The following is a 14,522-nucleotide window of genomic DNA, read 5'->3' on the forward strand; positions in this document are numbered from 1 at the left end:
TGGATTGTACATTTTGAATGAAAGTGTATCGGGGTACCTCCAAGTGAAAATGCTATGTGCACTTTCTGTAATATCCTATTTGAAATGTTTTGCCCTTGGATATATGTTAGACATGTAATGTGAAATAGTAAAAATTAACTGTATAGCAATTATATTGAGGCATCTCATAGTGGACATGCTGCATGTTGTAAAATTGATTTGTTTATTATTTTAGGCCATTCAGCCTATCGAGCCTGCTCAACCACTCAATCAGATAATGGCTGATCATCTACCTCAATGCCACTTTCCCACACTATCTCCATATCCCTTTATACTATCAGTCTCCAGAAATCAATTGATTTCTGCTTGAACACGCTGAATGACTGAGCTTCCACAGCCCTCTGGGGTAGAGAATTCCAAAGATTCGACACTTTGAGTGAAGAAATTTCTCCTCATCTGTCTTAAATGGCCTACCCCTTATCATGATGTGATGTACCCTGGTTTTAGACTCACCAGCCAGGGGGATCTTATCTACATGCATCCTGTCATGCTGTGTAAGAATTTTGTCAGTTTCAATGAGTTCACACTCCATTCCTCGTAATTCTAGGGAATACGACACATCTCCTCAATCTCTCCCCAAACGACAGTGCCATCATCTCAAGGATTAATCCGATGCATCTCCGTTGCACTCTCTATAGTAAGTATATCCTTCCTTAGATATGGGAACCGGAACTGTGCACAATACTTCAGGCATTGTGTCAACAAGGCTCTATATAATGCAACACGACATCCTTACTCCTGTACTCAAATCCCCTCACAATGAAGGGCAACATACTATTCACCTTCCTGATTGTTTGCTGTACCGGCTTACTTGCTTTTAGTGATTCATGAACAAAGACACCCAATTCCTTTGGGCACCTGTGTGTCCCAACCTCTCACCATTTAAGAAATATTCTCTTTTTCTATTTTTGCCAAACAGCACTGCCGCCTTACAGCGCAAGGGACCCAAGTTTGATTCTACTCTTGGGTAACTGTCTGAGTGGAATTTGCACATTCACTTCCAGGTCCTCCAGTTTCCTCCCACACTCCCAACGATGTGCAGGTTAGTTGGATTGGCCATGCTAAATTGCTCCTTAGTGTCCCAAGATGTGTAGGTTAGGGGGATTAGTGGAGTAATACATGGGGTTGTGAGGATAGGGCCTGGGTAAAATGCACCTTTCGAGAGTCGGTGCAGACAGAATAGGCCGAATGTCCTCCTTCTGCACTGTGGTGACTCTATGAATCTGGTACTCAACCTGGAATCGTGTCTCAGTCAGACCATCAAGAACGTAGCCCTGCAGAGGTTGTACAGAAAGGATGTGCTGAGGTACATGCAACTCATTGGGTTCCAAGATGCATAAGTGAGGTCATAGATTAGGTTCCTTTGGGGTCTGGACCATGGCTTCCCCTTCTTCTATTCACTGGTAAAAAGGCAAGGGAGTCCATAATCAGCTCCTTACTTTGCTGGCTAAAGACAGGTCTCTTGCCTAGGATCTGGAGAGAGTAAAAGCTCCAATCAGAGTCTATCATACTGCTCTGTTCTCTCCAGATCTGGCTGGTGAGAATACCGGCAGAGTTTTGTGGGATGGGCTGCTGCAGGTTGGCCCAGAGGGCGCTGAGAAGCTTGATGTTCTGCTTGTTTGGCAGAGTTGATCAGCGCCATCAACAGCCTCTCGAGCAGCAAGTCCCCAGGACTGGAGGGGCTGGCCGCCAAGTTCCCAGGGTGCTCTGGGATGACTTGATGAATGATTATGTCTGGGTCCTCAAGAAAGTCTAGTGACTGGTGAGATGTCCTCTCGTGGTGCAGGCTGTCATGATCCTGCTGCTAAAGAGCAGGGGTAGTCTCCACCTTCTGTAAAACTGGCCTGTCTGCTCAACACAGGTTAGAAAATCTTTGCCAGAGCAACGACTTCTCTCCTTGGCACCATTGTAACCACAGTACTTATATGGCTAGTCTAGTTCAGTTTCTGGTCAATGGTAACCCCTAGGATGTTGATAATGAGGGATTCAGCAATATTAGCAATATCATTAAGTGTCAAAGGAAGATGATTGGAATCTCTCTCAGAAATTACCATTGCCAAGTATTTCTGTGGCATGAATGTCACTTGCCACTTATCAGCTAAAACCTGAATGTTGTCCAGGTCTTGCTGCATTTGGACATGGACTGTTTCAGTGGCTAAGGATCTGCAAATGGTGCCTAACGTTGTGCTATCATCAGCAAAAAATTACTCCCCCCCCCGCCCCCATTAATCACAACCATCTTCCTTTGTGATTTCAACCACTGGAGAGATTTCTTCATGATTCCCACTGACTCCAGTTTCACTGGGATTGATAACACACTCGACCAAACACTGCCTTGATGTCAAGGGCAGTCATTCTCACTTTATTTTCTGTCATTTTAAATTTGAAATTGTTTGTAACATACTGTTATAAATTTTATGAATAAAGCGTATTTAACTCCAAACTGGGAACAGCTGATATCCAACATTACATCTTTATATCACTGACTATGAATGGATAACGCTCATCATCATACTGGTACCAGGCTGTGGTGTCTGTGAATGTAGTAGAATGCTCAGTACTGATCAGACACACTTCAATCATTCAACATCACAAATATCAGTGGATTTTGTTCTGAGCTTTCTGTAAAACCATATGTTTTATAAAGGAATGATATTTAATTGGGTTAACTAAAACTCAGTGAATGTTTTTACTTAGGTTAACATACCTCTACTGTCATTGTATTCTGCAACATACCTTGTTCAGGACGGCAGTTTGCAAATATAAATTTGTTTTCTCTTCAATGATTTGGATTTCTGCCTCCAGCTGTGATGGTTCTATCATCTCAGTCACTGGTGATTTTGTAGCATTTCGTTCGAAATGCTGAACTGAGCTAGCTTCTGATGCATTTGCAGTTTCAGATGATTTTCCAAAGTCACTGAGCTGTTCAGACATTTTCTTGCGTTTCTTGATGGAACTTTCTTCTTCCCTGAACTCCAGCAGTTTTTCCTGGTCAATTTGGAACAACTTCTCAGGCATCTCATCAGGGTACAGACTTGGAATGATGGGAATAGGAAGGTGTTGTGAAGCATCGAGCTTCATCTGTATTGACCTCAACTGCTCAGTCAGTCTGGTGATTTGCTCAATAATATCAAGCTTTGTGTCACGAAGATTAACTACCTTTCTGCTCATTTCAACTTTAAATTCATGAATCTACAAAAGATGGTTAAAAAATCATTAAGTTGCATGGATACCCTGATGATTGAAGTTTCGTGTAACATGTAATTATCCAACCATAGGATAATCCAAGAAACTTGCATGCCACATGAGTTAACAAATCTGTCCAATGTGAGTCACAGGTTACAGGCATGTATTCACCAATCTGGCTTCAGAAATATGCCAAATGGTGGAAATCAGTGCAGTTGGAGATGAATTTTAAGGGACATATACAATTCAGAGATTTAAAACATTCAATTATCACACTTACGAATTGTATATTTTAAGTACATAGCTCTTTACATATCTCTCAATACTTTGTACATTGTGTTACGTAAATGGCTCTGTGCACGTTTCTCAATATTCTGTTCTTGTGCACTGGACTGATGTGCTAAGCCATCTTCAGTCACAACACAAGGCAGAATATATTCTCCCATTGAATCTCTCACATTTGCAGCAGGTGATATGTGGTGAATATAAAACTGCTATAAGTCCTTTAAAAACAAACTCAATAGGTTCTTATTATGCATGTAAAAGTTGTCACTTTGGTGAGATCAACAGTGAGTAATAGACAACCAAGTTGCCTGGATCTCTGTTTCGTTGAAGAGAAATTCCTTAAATTTTTTTGTTAATCTGTCTGCAGATTTGTTTCTTGACATTTTGCCTCTCTGGATGAGGGCCTGGATAGTGTGTGAGCTTGCATTATTGACGGTGTAGGGTGGAGTTGATGTAACATAGAAACATAAAAACTAGAAGCCGGAGTTAGCTATTTGGCCCTTCAAGCCTTCTCAGCCATTCATCTTGATCATGGCTGATCATCGAATTCAATGACCTGATTCCCCCTTCCTCTCACTTCCCTTGATCCCTTTAGCCCCAAAAGCTATATCTAACATCTTCTTGAAATCATAAATATTTTGGCTTCAACTACATTCTGTGGTAGTGAATTCCACACATTCATCACCCTCTGGGTGAAGAAATTTCTCCTCACCTCAATTCTGAAAGGTTTACCCCTTATCCTCGAACTATGACCTCTAATTCTGGACTCCCCCATCATTGGGAACTTTCTTTCTGACTCTACTCTGTCTAACCCTGTTAGAATTTAATAAGTTTCTATGACATCCCGTCTCACCCTTCTAAACTCCAGTGAATATAATCCTAACCAATGAGTTTGGTGGTCTTTTCCTGCTCCTCTATTCAGCCATTTTTGAATTTTGTACTATGGTGCAACATTTTATTACGATAAAAAAGGCTGTGAGAAGCCAGTGCCAATAGGGAACCTGGTAAGAGCTCAAAGATTAAAAAGGTGTTGTCGCGTTAGTTGGGTGTACTATAAACCTCAAAATTGTGGGGATGAGTCCCAAATCTATGACCCATCCTCCTTTTTGGGAAGGAAATCTGCAGTCAGATTAGAGAGACATTGATAACACTGGGAATAGGGTGTATTGGTGTGATTACCTGCTTACTAACATAGTGGATCAGCACTGAGACACTGATCAAGCCAAATGGTCCATGCTGTTATGCAATGTATCTACATCCAAAAGACTTCCTACAGCCCAATGTGCATGCATAATTGATTAATCCAATGAACCAGGATGTTCAGGAAGTTTTTATTGTGCTGGACAGATGTTCTTCACCATACTATTCTCACTTAGAAGTACATTCAGCAATAACTATTCAATCCAGTGCTCCTCAAAAACAGTAAGAAATCTCACCATACGAGGTTGAAGACCAACGGGATTATTTGGTAGCAAATGCCACTAGCTTTTGGAATGCTGCTCCTTCATCAGGTGAGTGGGAGTTCTGTTCACAAAGAGGACACAAACCCAATTTACAGAATAATGATTGGAATGCGAGTCTTTACAGCTAATCAAGTCTTAAACGTACAGACTATGTGAGTGGAGAGAGCATTAAGCACAGGTTAAAAAGATGTGTATTGTCTCCAGACAGGACAGTTAGTGAGATTTTGCAAGTCCAGGCAAGTCGATGGGGGTGTGATCCCGGTTGAGGCTGTCCTCATGTGTGCGGAACTTGGCTATCAGTCTCTGCTCAGTGACTCTGCGCTGTTATGTGTTGTGAAGGCCGCCTTGGAGAACGTTTACTCAAAAATCAGAGGCCGAATGCCCCACAACCGCTAAAGTGTTCCCCAACAAGAGAACAGTCTTGCTTGGTGATTGTCGAGTGGTGTTCATTCATCTGTTGTTGTAGCTTTTGCATGGTCTCCCCAATGTGCCACGCCTCAGGACATCCTTTCCTGCAGCATATCAGGTAGACAATGTTGGCCGAGTTGCAAGAGTATTGCAAGCGTACGTACCATGTACCTGGTGGATGACGTTCTCACGTGAGATGATGGTATCCATGTCGATGATCCGGCACGTCTTGCAGAGGTTGCTGTGGCAGGGTTGTGTGGTGTTGTGGTCACTGTTCTCCTGAAAGCTGGGTAGTTTGCTGCGGACAATGGTCTGTTTGAGGTTGTGCAGTTGTTTGAAAGCAAGAAGTGGGGTGTGGCGATGGCCTTGGCGAGATGTTCATCTTCATCAATGACATGTTGAAGGCTCCGGAGAAGATGTCGTAGCTTCTCCGTTCCAGGGAAGTACTTAACGGCGAACGGTACTCTGTCCACCATATCCTGTGTTTGTCTTCTGAGGAGGGTGGTGCGGTTTTTCACTGTGTCGCATCAGAACTGTCAATTGATGAGTTGAGCGTCATATCCTACTCATCGTTGTCCAGTACTTCCCCGGAACAGAGAAGCTATGACACCTTCTTTGCAGCCTTCAACATGTCATTGATAAAGACAAAATCTCGCCATGGCCAACCTCACACCCACACTTCTTGCCTTCAAACAACTGTAAAACCTCAAACAGATCATTGTCCGCTGCAAACTACCAAGCCTTCAGGAGAACAGTGACCATGACACCACACAGCCCTGCCACAGCAACCTCTGCAAGACGTGCCGGATCATCGACACAGATGCTATCATCTCACATGAGAACACCATCCACCAGTTTCATGGTACATACTCTTGCAACTCGGCCAACATTGTCTACCTGATACTCTGCAGGAAGGGATGTCCTGAGGCATGGTACATTGGGGATACCACGCAGATGCTATGACAACGGATGAATGAACACCACTCGACAATCACCAGGCAAGACTGTTCTCTTCCTGATGGGGAACACTTCAACGATCCCGGGCATTTGGCCTCTGATCTTCGGGTAAGCTTTCTCCAAGACAGCCTTCACAATACATGACAGCGCAGAGTTGCTGAGCAGAGACTGATGGTCAAGTTCCACACACACGAGGACAGCCTCAACCGGGATCTTGGCTTCATGTCACACTATCTGTAACTCCCACGACTTGCCTGGACTTGCAAAATCTCACTAATTGTCCAGCCTGGAGATAATACACATCTCTTTAACCTGTGCTTAATGCTCTCTCCAATCACATTTTCTGAACCTTTACGACTTGATTAGCTGTAAAGGCTCACATTCCAATCATTATATGCTCTGTAATGCCCTGTTTGTGAACAGAACTCCCATTCACCTGATGAAGGAGCAGCGCTCCGAAAGCTAGTGCGTTTGCTACCACATAAACCCACTGGACTTTAACATGGTGTTGTGAGACTTCTTATTGTGTTTACCCCAGTCCAACGCCGGTATCTCCACATCATGACTCCTCAAAAACAGCAGGAGCCATAGATCTGGGACTTCAATCCAAGTGGAAGAGGTGTACATGATCCACAGCAAATCCAATGAGTACATACCAGCTCCTCAAGGCGAATAAGTTGATTCCTTTTCTTTTCTGCATTAATACGCAGATGTTCTGGTACAGTGTAGTCAGCAGCAGTCTTTAACTTGAAATCTCCCATGTTCTCCTGAGCTTCTTTAATTGCTGCCACATCATTGGGATCTTCATAGTTATCATCAGGTCTGCTCATGTAACTACAGAAGAAAGACCAGTAGTGTAAAGAATCCTGCTGTGCTTCTGTTGTATATATGATGTTCAGGCTTCTCACTCCCAACCATAAGAACATAACAACAGCAATGTGCCAATCAGCTCCTTGAGCTCATTCTGTCATTCAACAATATCATGGCTGATCTGTACTACAACTCCATTTATTTGTCATGTTTTAATTCACTCATGGGATGCGACACTAGCGAGGCCCAGCATTTCTTACACACCCTTAATTGTCTTTGAGAAGGTGGTGGTGAGCTGTCTTCTTGAACCACTTATCCATGAAGTATAGGTACACCTATAGTGCTGTTAGGGAGTTTGAGGATTTTGATCCAGCGACAATGAAGGGATTGCAATATATTTCCAAGTCAGGTTGAAGAGTAATAACTTGGAGGGAAGCATCCAGGTGCTGGTGTATCCTGTACCTGCCCTTGTCTTTCTAGATGGTAGAGGTCACGGATTTGCAAAGAGATGTTAAAACCCTCAATATCTATCAAAATCAAAAATATATCAAAATCACCAAATTGGATGAGATATCTAAAGTTTCAGACTAACAAAGATTTGGGAGTCAGGTCGGGCCCTTCTATAATAAGCACTCCTAGGAAACTGGGATCAGCCTTCCAATTGTCCTTTTCTACAGTCATTATCTCATTGCTGCTTGTGGGACCAAATTGGTTGATGTATTTCTACATTTTGACATTGATTACACTTCACTAATAACTGATTAGCTGTGAAACACAAAGTCTGTGCTATGAATGTGAAAGGAACTATAGAAATACCATCATTTTCAACAATTTGCATTTACATAGTATAGTAAAACATCTCAAGGTGCTGCACAGGAAACCAAACAAGAATTGATACTGAACCAAAGACGACAATACAACAGGTGACCAAAAGCCTGGTCAAGGAAATAAGTTTTCGATAGCTTTGTGGGGAGAAGAAAGGGAATGCCAGAGCTTCAGGTCCTGACAGCTGAAGGCAAGGCAAGGCCAGGAATGGAAAATAAATCAGGAATGAGTACAACTAGAATAAAGAGAACACAGATTTCTTGGAGGATTGTAGAGCTGGAGGAAGTTAGAAATAGGGAGGAGTGAGGATATCAGGGATTTGAACACAGAGGTGTGAATTTTAAATTATGGTGTTGGTGAGCCTGGAGCCAATGTAGGCTGATAGGCAGAGGGGCAATAATGCGATAATGGGCAACAGATCTTTGGAATAGTGCAAGTTTGTGGAAGGGGGGCACATACAAACTTAGTTTCAGGAGCATGACCTGACTCGACCTAACTGAAAGCTCTTGCCTGTTGCCTCACAATTTCGATTCAGCGCTTGGTTTTGACACAGAAACACAGCTGGATTGTTGAAAAGCCCAAATAAATAAAGTGGTGCATTCAAAGGGAACTGTCGAAAGCAACAATGGGCTCGTGTGATTAGTTTCTCCAAGTCCAATGGGCATCAGATTGAGGACACCCTCTTATCACTGTGTGTCGCTATATCATAAATATATTTGTGAGGAGTTCCTTGTTTTCCCACCTTTTGCAAACACCTTTATCAAAGGAGAATCAAACAGAAAGAGTGAGAAAGGGGAAGCTCATCTACACAATGTTGCTGCAAAGGCCTGTATCAGCAGCTAGGTTGGCACTGGGAGTGGGAAGATTCTCTTCTCACCATCATAGTTCTGTAGCAATAGTCCTGTCACTGGGAGCTCGCCATTGGCTGCCCAGGCATGTGGGAAGGAAGGACAGGGACAATGGCGTAATACCTCAAAATGGCTGTGGGATTTTCTATTACTGCATCTTCAACGGGCGCATCAGGAACCTTAAAAAGTTTGGGCTATTATCAGTTCAGAACACAGTGCACAGAATTCAAAATATTCTCAGCTGTTGAATGTCAAGCAAGTCAGAGGAGGAACCAAATATTTGAGGTCAGAATTAGGCATCCATCCAGAGGGGGATGGCCAGATCTGTAATACCCCGTTCTGCACAACGCTGCCAATAAAACTCTAGTCGCTTCACCTGAGTAGCTGTGACGTCTCGTAAGAAAGCACTGTACTAAACATAGTTCACAATTGTCCCTCAATGACAGGTAATTCCATTAATCATTCATCACTGATCAGATAATATCAAACTAACTACTGGATTTTTAAAAGGAGTCAACTACAATCAATTCAATTACTACAACACCAACTCACATTTATATCTACAGAAAGTGCCAGAAAAACTCAGCAGGTCCAGCAGCATCTTTGGAGAGATGTTAACGTTTCGAGTCTGAACTCGAGTCATATGAGAGTCAAAACACTTTTTCACACCTCTTGCCACACATTTCACTTTGGTGGAGGTAGTCTTCCAATGGGCTGGTGGAATTTCCCAGTTTATGCACTTCCTTATCACTGGAAAACCTATGGAGGGAGTTTGCCATTGGCAGGACCAGAATATCCCGCTGGTGGGAATGACCAGAAAATTTCAGCCATTAATTGAGTTTCTCTCTCCACAGATGTCATCAGATCTGCTGAGTTCTCCCCCAGTACTTTCAGATTTCCAGCATCCACTGTATTTTGCTTTTATTCCCATTCGGTCCGCCTTGTTGGCCAACAAGGGGCATACACGTGGTGGGTCATGCGAGGGCTGCTCTTGGATGTTGCTTCGAGAGTTGCCTAGTGCTTCACGTTGTTAGTGTATGCTTAAACTGGACCAACTGACGGGCAACACGACAGCTCAGTGACTATCACTGTTTGCTGCGCAGATACATGGACCTGGGTCAGATCTCTGACTTGGGTCAGTGTCTGTGGGAGTTTGCACATTCTCCCTGTGCTTGCGTGGGTTTTCTCCGGGTGCTCCGGTTTCCTCCCACACCCCAAAAATATGCTTTTAGGCTGATTGGTGTTAACAAATTGTCCCTAAATTAGACCTCCCTTAATCTGGCGCACATATAATTCTCTAAATTTGCACCCCTTTATTGTGGAGTCCAAGAGGTGTAGAGAGAAGTCATAGGTAGGAGGAGGATTGGAATGAAGCACTCACTGAATGTTAAAATGGGTGGCGTGGGCTTGTAGGGCTGAAGGGACTGTTTCCTGTGCTGTGTTGTTCTTTGTTATTTCTATCTCATCTAGAAAATTCAGACACACTGTCAAACAAAATTTAAGAGTCAAGCAAGGACAAATTAGTTGATCAAAGTTTTGGTCAAAGTGTTAGATGTTAAGGTTAGAGGAAGAGAAAATGATAGGTGGAGAGAAAGGTTTAGGGAGAGTGTTCTGGAGTTTAGGATGTAGGTTGCTGAAGGCATGTCTATCAATGATGGAGTGATGGAAATCAGAATACATGCACTTTTATGCTGCATGTAAGGTTTTCAGTCTTGCTTTCTTAAATTCTTTCACTGAAAAGCAAAAGCATTTAAATAGTTAAAAGAGACAAAAGAAAAATCACTCACAGATCTTTCCATTCTTTTTTCCTCTGATCAATTTTCTTCTTTGCCTTCTCTGCTTTATTCATTAAATTCTGTAGTCTGTCAGCTTGTCGCATTCCAACATTCATCTTTGATTGTGCATGTTGAGAACCTTTCAACAAGTCAACTTCCAGGTCTTGGCGTTCAGCCACATCTTTATCAATGCCTAAAGAAAGCAAAGCAGTAATTAATTAGATAACAAGTTGAGACACCCATTGTAGTAGCTAGCACCTTTAAGGGGCTTGCATCGGTCAGAAAGGTCATGTGACCTGATCGCCCAATGGGGCCTTATGGTTGTATGTGGGTTTTTGCAGCCAGAGTAATCCTCGTGCGTGGAATGAAGACACCTGTTATAATGCTCTGTAAACTGTGTAAATAGTGATTAAACAGTTGTTGTTCGTTCACTAACTGGTGGTCCCAAATCATTTAATTTACTAAAAAGCTGACGAGGAAAACAACAGCCAACTCAGTTTGCAATGGAAAATTTGTAGGGAATTTTATTTGCAAGAGTTTCAATATAAGTCTAATCACGTCCAAGCTGCAAAACGAAAAATAAACAGCCATGCCTCTCTTCAGAAAATTAGGACCTTTGGATGTTGATACTGAAAACTGAGTACAGCACATATAGAGCACTGAAATATTTTTTCCATGATAATGAAATAGAGCAGGAGGATAAGAGGAAGGTCATATTGTTGACTGCATGTGGGACCCAGATGTATAATTTGATCCAAGGTTTAATATTCCTGGATATTCCTGACACAAACTTATTTGCAGAGCTGAGTTAGTAAAGGATATTACCACTGCAAGCCCTCAGTAATATTATAAAGATACAAATTTAAGTCCACAGGGCCAGTCCCAGGAGAGAGTAAAGCAGCCTTTGTAGCTCAGGCAAAATGCGGAGCATTGCAATTGCTGGGCAGCGTTAAACAACATGTTAAGGGACTGATTGATATGCGAGGTGAACATTGCAGTGACACAGAAGAAATTGTTAGCCAAATTGGAGTTAACTTTAAACAAGGCTCTCGAAATGGCTTTAGCAACAGAGAGTGCCAAGAAGGGTGCCCAAGAACTGCAAAGTGCACAACACAACAAGGTCACCAGTTAGGGCAGAAAACTGTGAGCAGCAGTGGCACTGAGAATGAAGGCGCTGGTTTAAGCAGAGAGTCAAATGCAGGAAGTGAAAGAGAAAAAAAAGATTTAAGCAACAGCCTAGGAATAATGCAGAGTGCTACCAATGTTGGAAGTCACTCCCCAGAAATGTGCAAATTTAGAGACAGTAAAAAGTCTCAACACCAGGTTAAAGTCCAACAGTTGTGAGATTTCTTATTGTACCTACCCAGTCCAACACCGGTATCCCTACATCAGATTTAGAGAAGTAGAGTGCTTTGCGTACAGAAGAAAAGGATATCAAGGGCACAAATGTAAAAGCAAGCAGTACCAACAGAGTAAATAATCTGGCACTAGTGCATAATATGGAAGATTGCCCAGCAGGTGCATGGAACGTTTTGTCATTAAATAATTTAAAAGCAGGCAAGATAGGCCCCATGACAGTGATGTGGTTAGTAAGTGGCCACTCACTAGAGATGAGTAGACACTGGGGTGTCCGCCATGAGCATAGGTGAGCAGACCTACCAGTATCTCCAAAAAGGGGTTCAACCCCTAAGGTTGAAAAATACCACAGCTAGATTGGCCACTGTAGCCTGATGGATATCCATAATGCCCCCAGCAAAGCCTGATGGTTAAAAATAGGCTAACTATAATCAGACCTAGGATGTGTAGTGAAGAACAGGCATAGGGGCTGACCATAGGTTGCTGTGCCTTGGGTTTCCTTCTTGGTTCAGATCACTGTCTGTGTTGAATTTGCATGTTCTCCCTGTGTCTCCATGGGTTTCCTCCGGATGCTCCAGTTTCCTCCCACAGTCCCTAAAACATGCTGATTAGGTATATTGGTCAAGGTGAAATTCTCCCTCAGTGTATTTGAACAGATGACTAGGGGATTTTCATTGTAATTTCATTTCAGGGTTAATGTAAGCCCACTTGTGACACTAATAAATAAAGTTAAATAGACAATGATTGAATACAGAACCCTGTGTGTCATGCTCCTGAGGGAAATATGACCCTCTGAAAGAGACACACTCCCTGAAAATTCATGACCAAAAATACAGTTATTTATTAGTGCCTGTCCTGTGAGTTTGTGACTGAAGGCACATCAATGCCAGCAGGGTCTCTATAAGAGGGAGAAATATCGACAGCAGAACCGGGGATCAACCACCACAGAAGAAGCAACAAGACCCTGAGTCTGGGACGCGGGAGGCATTGGAACAAAATGTGTCGAACAGAGTCTAAACACCTTGCCTCACCTCAGGTAGTATCACTGCCCAAGTTGTGAGTTTGGATATTTTTGTGAAGCTTTTGACACCTTTTGAATACTTTGTGTATAAGGAAATAAGTTAGAGGTTAGATATTTTCTGCAGAATAAAGTAAGGCAGGAGTTGAATATTTTGATATCTTTTGCATTGGAATTTGATACTTTTGTGGTAACTTGGTAAGGTACAATGAAGAAGATTGTTGTACTATAATTTGAATTGAGTGTCTTTGTTGTAATGTCTGTTGACCCCGTATTTGAGGGAGACCATCAAAATAATAGGAACAATCATGATGCAGTGAATTATAGACAGCAGTCTGCACAACTATCTTTGATAGTGGTGGTAGGCCAAGGACCGAGTTTACTTGAACACAATTGGCTCCAAGAGATCAAGTTGAACGGGTTGGAAATTTTTAAAATAGAAAATGGGGGGTCTGCTCAGTCATCAAAATATGAAGATATGTTCCAGGAAGAACTGGGAAGATCAAAGAATTGCAAGCAAAAATCCACCTGGATCCGGAAGCTACCCCAAGATTTTTTAGGGTGAGGCCTGCGCCCTACAAGTACAATTTGCAAAGTGGGCACCCATTGCGCTAGTAGTCAAACCAGACAAAATTGTTCATATCTGTGTGGATACAAGCAAATGGTGAATCAGGATGCAAAACTGGATAGATACCCCATCCCCAAAACAGAGCATCTATTTGAGAAGTTGGCTGGTGGTCTGACATATACCAAGCTAGACATAAGCTAAGTTTACCAGAAGTTAGACACCTTATACTCCTACGACTGTGTGGCCAAATTCCCCTCCAACTCGATTTCCAAGTTTGCTGATGACACCACCGTAGTGGGTTGGATCTCAAACAATGATGAGACAGAGATGAGATAGAGAATCTGATGAACTGGTCTGGTGACAATAATCTCTCCTTCAATGTCAACAAAATGAAGGAGATTGTCATCGACTTCAGGAAGCGTAGAGGAGAACATGCCCCTGTCTACATCAACCGGGAAGAAGTAGAAAGGGTTGAGAGCTTCAAGTTTTTAGGTGTCCAGATCACCAACAATCTGTCTTGGTCCTCCCATGCCGACACTAAGGAAATTTGGCATGTCAGCTACAATGCTCACCAATTTTTACAGATGCACCATAGAAAGCATTCTTTCTGGTGGTAACACAGCTTGGTATGGCTCCTGCTCTGCCCATGACCACAAGAAACTACAAAAGGTCATGAATGTAGCCCAATCCGTCAAACAAACCAGCCTCCCATCCATTGACTCTGTCTACACTTTCCACTACCTTGGCAGAGCAGCCAGCATAATTAAGAACGCCATGCACCCCGGACATTCTCCCTTCCACTTTTTTCCATTAGGAAGAAGATACAAAAGTCTAAGGTCACCTACCAACCGATTCAAGAACAGCTTTTCCTGCTGCCATCAGACTTTTGAATGGACCTACCTCGCACTAAGTTTATCTTTCTCTGCGCCCTGGCTATGACCGTAACACTACATTCTGCACTCTCTCATTTTCTTCTCTATGAAC

At 42.7% G+C, this 14,522-nt stretch overlaps 1 protein-coding gene across 1 annotated transcript in view; it reads right to left on the reverse strand.

Annotated features, from left to right (window-relative positions):
* The window catches only part of cfap44 (cilia and flagella associated protein 44), a 204,809-nt gene that overhangs the window by 40,945 nt on the left and 149,342 nt on the right, over positions 1-14,522 (reverse strand). The window contains exons 23-25 of the mRNA XM_080203185.1: positions 10,609-10,789; positions 6,995-7,172; positions 2,776-3,231 (exon numbers count right to left, since the gene is read on the reverse strand). Of these exons, the coding sequence (XP_080059311.1) occupies positions 2,776-3,231; positions 6,995-7,172; positions 10,609-10,789 (815 nt within the window). The remainder of the gene's footprint in view (positions 1-2,775; positions 3,232-6,994; positions 7,173-10,608; positions 10,790-14,522) is intronic.

The sequence above is a fragment of the Carcharhinus amblyrhynchos genome, chromosome 15 (genome assembly GCF_965287045.1).
Source record: "Carcharhinus amblyrhynchos chromosome 15, sCarAmb.v2.hapA, whole genome shotgun sequence".
NCBI lineage: Eukaryota > Metazoa > Chordata > Chondrichthyes > Carcharhiniformes > Carcharhinidae > Carcharhinus > Carcharhinus amblyrhynchos.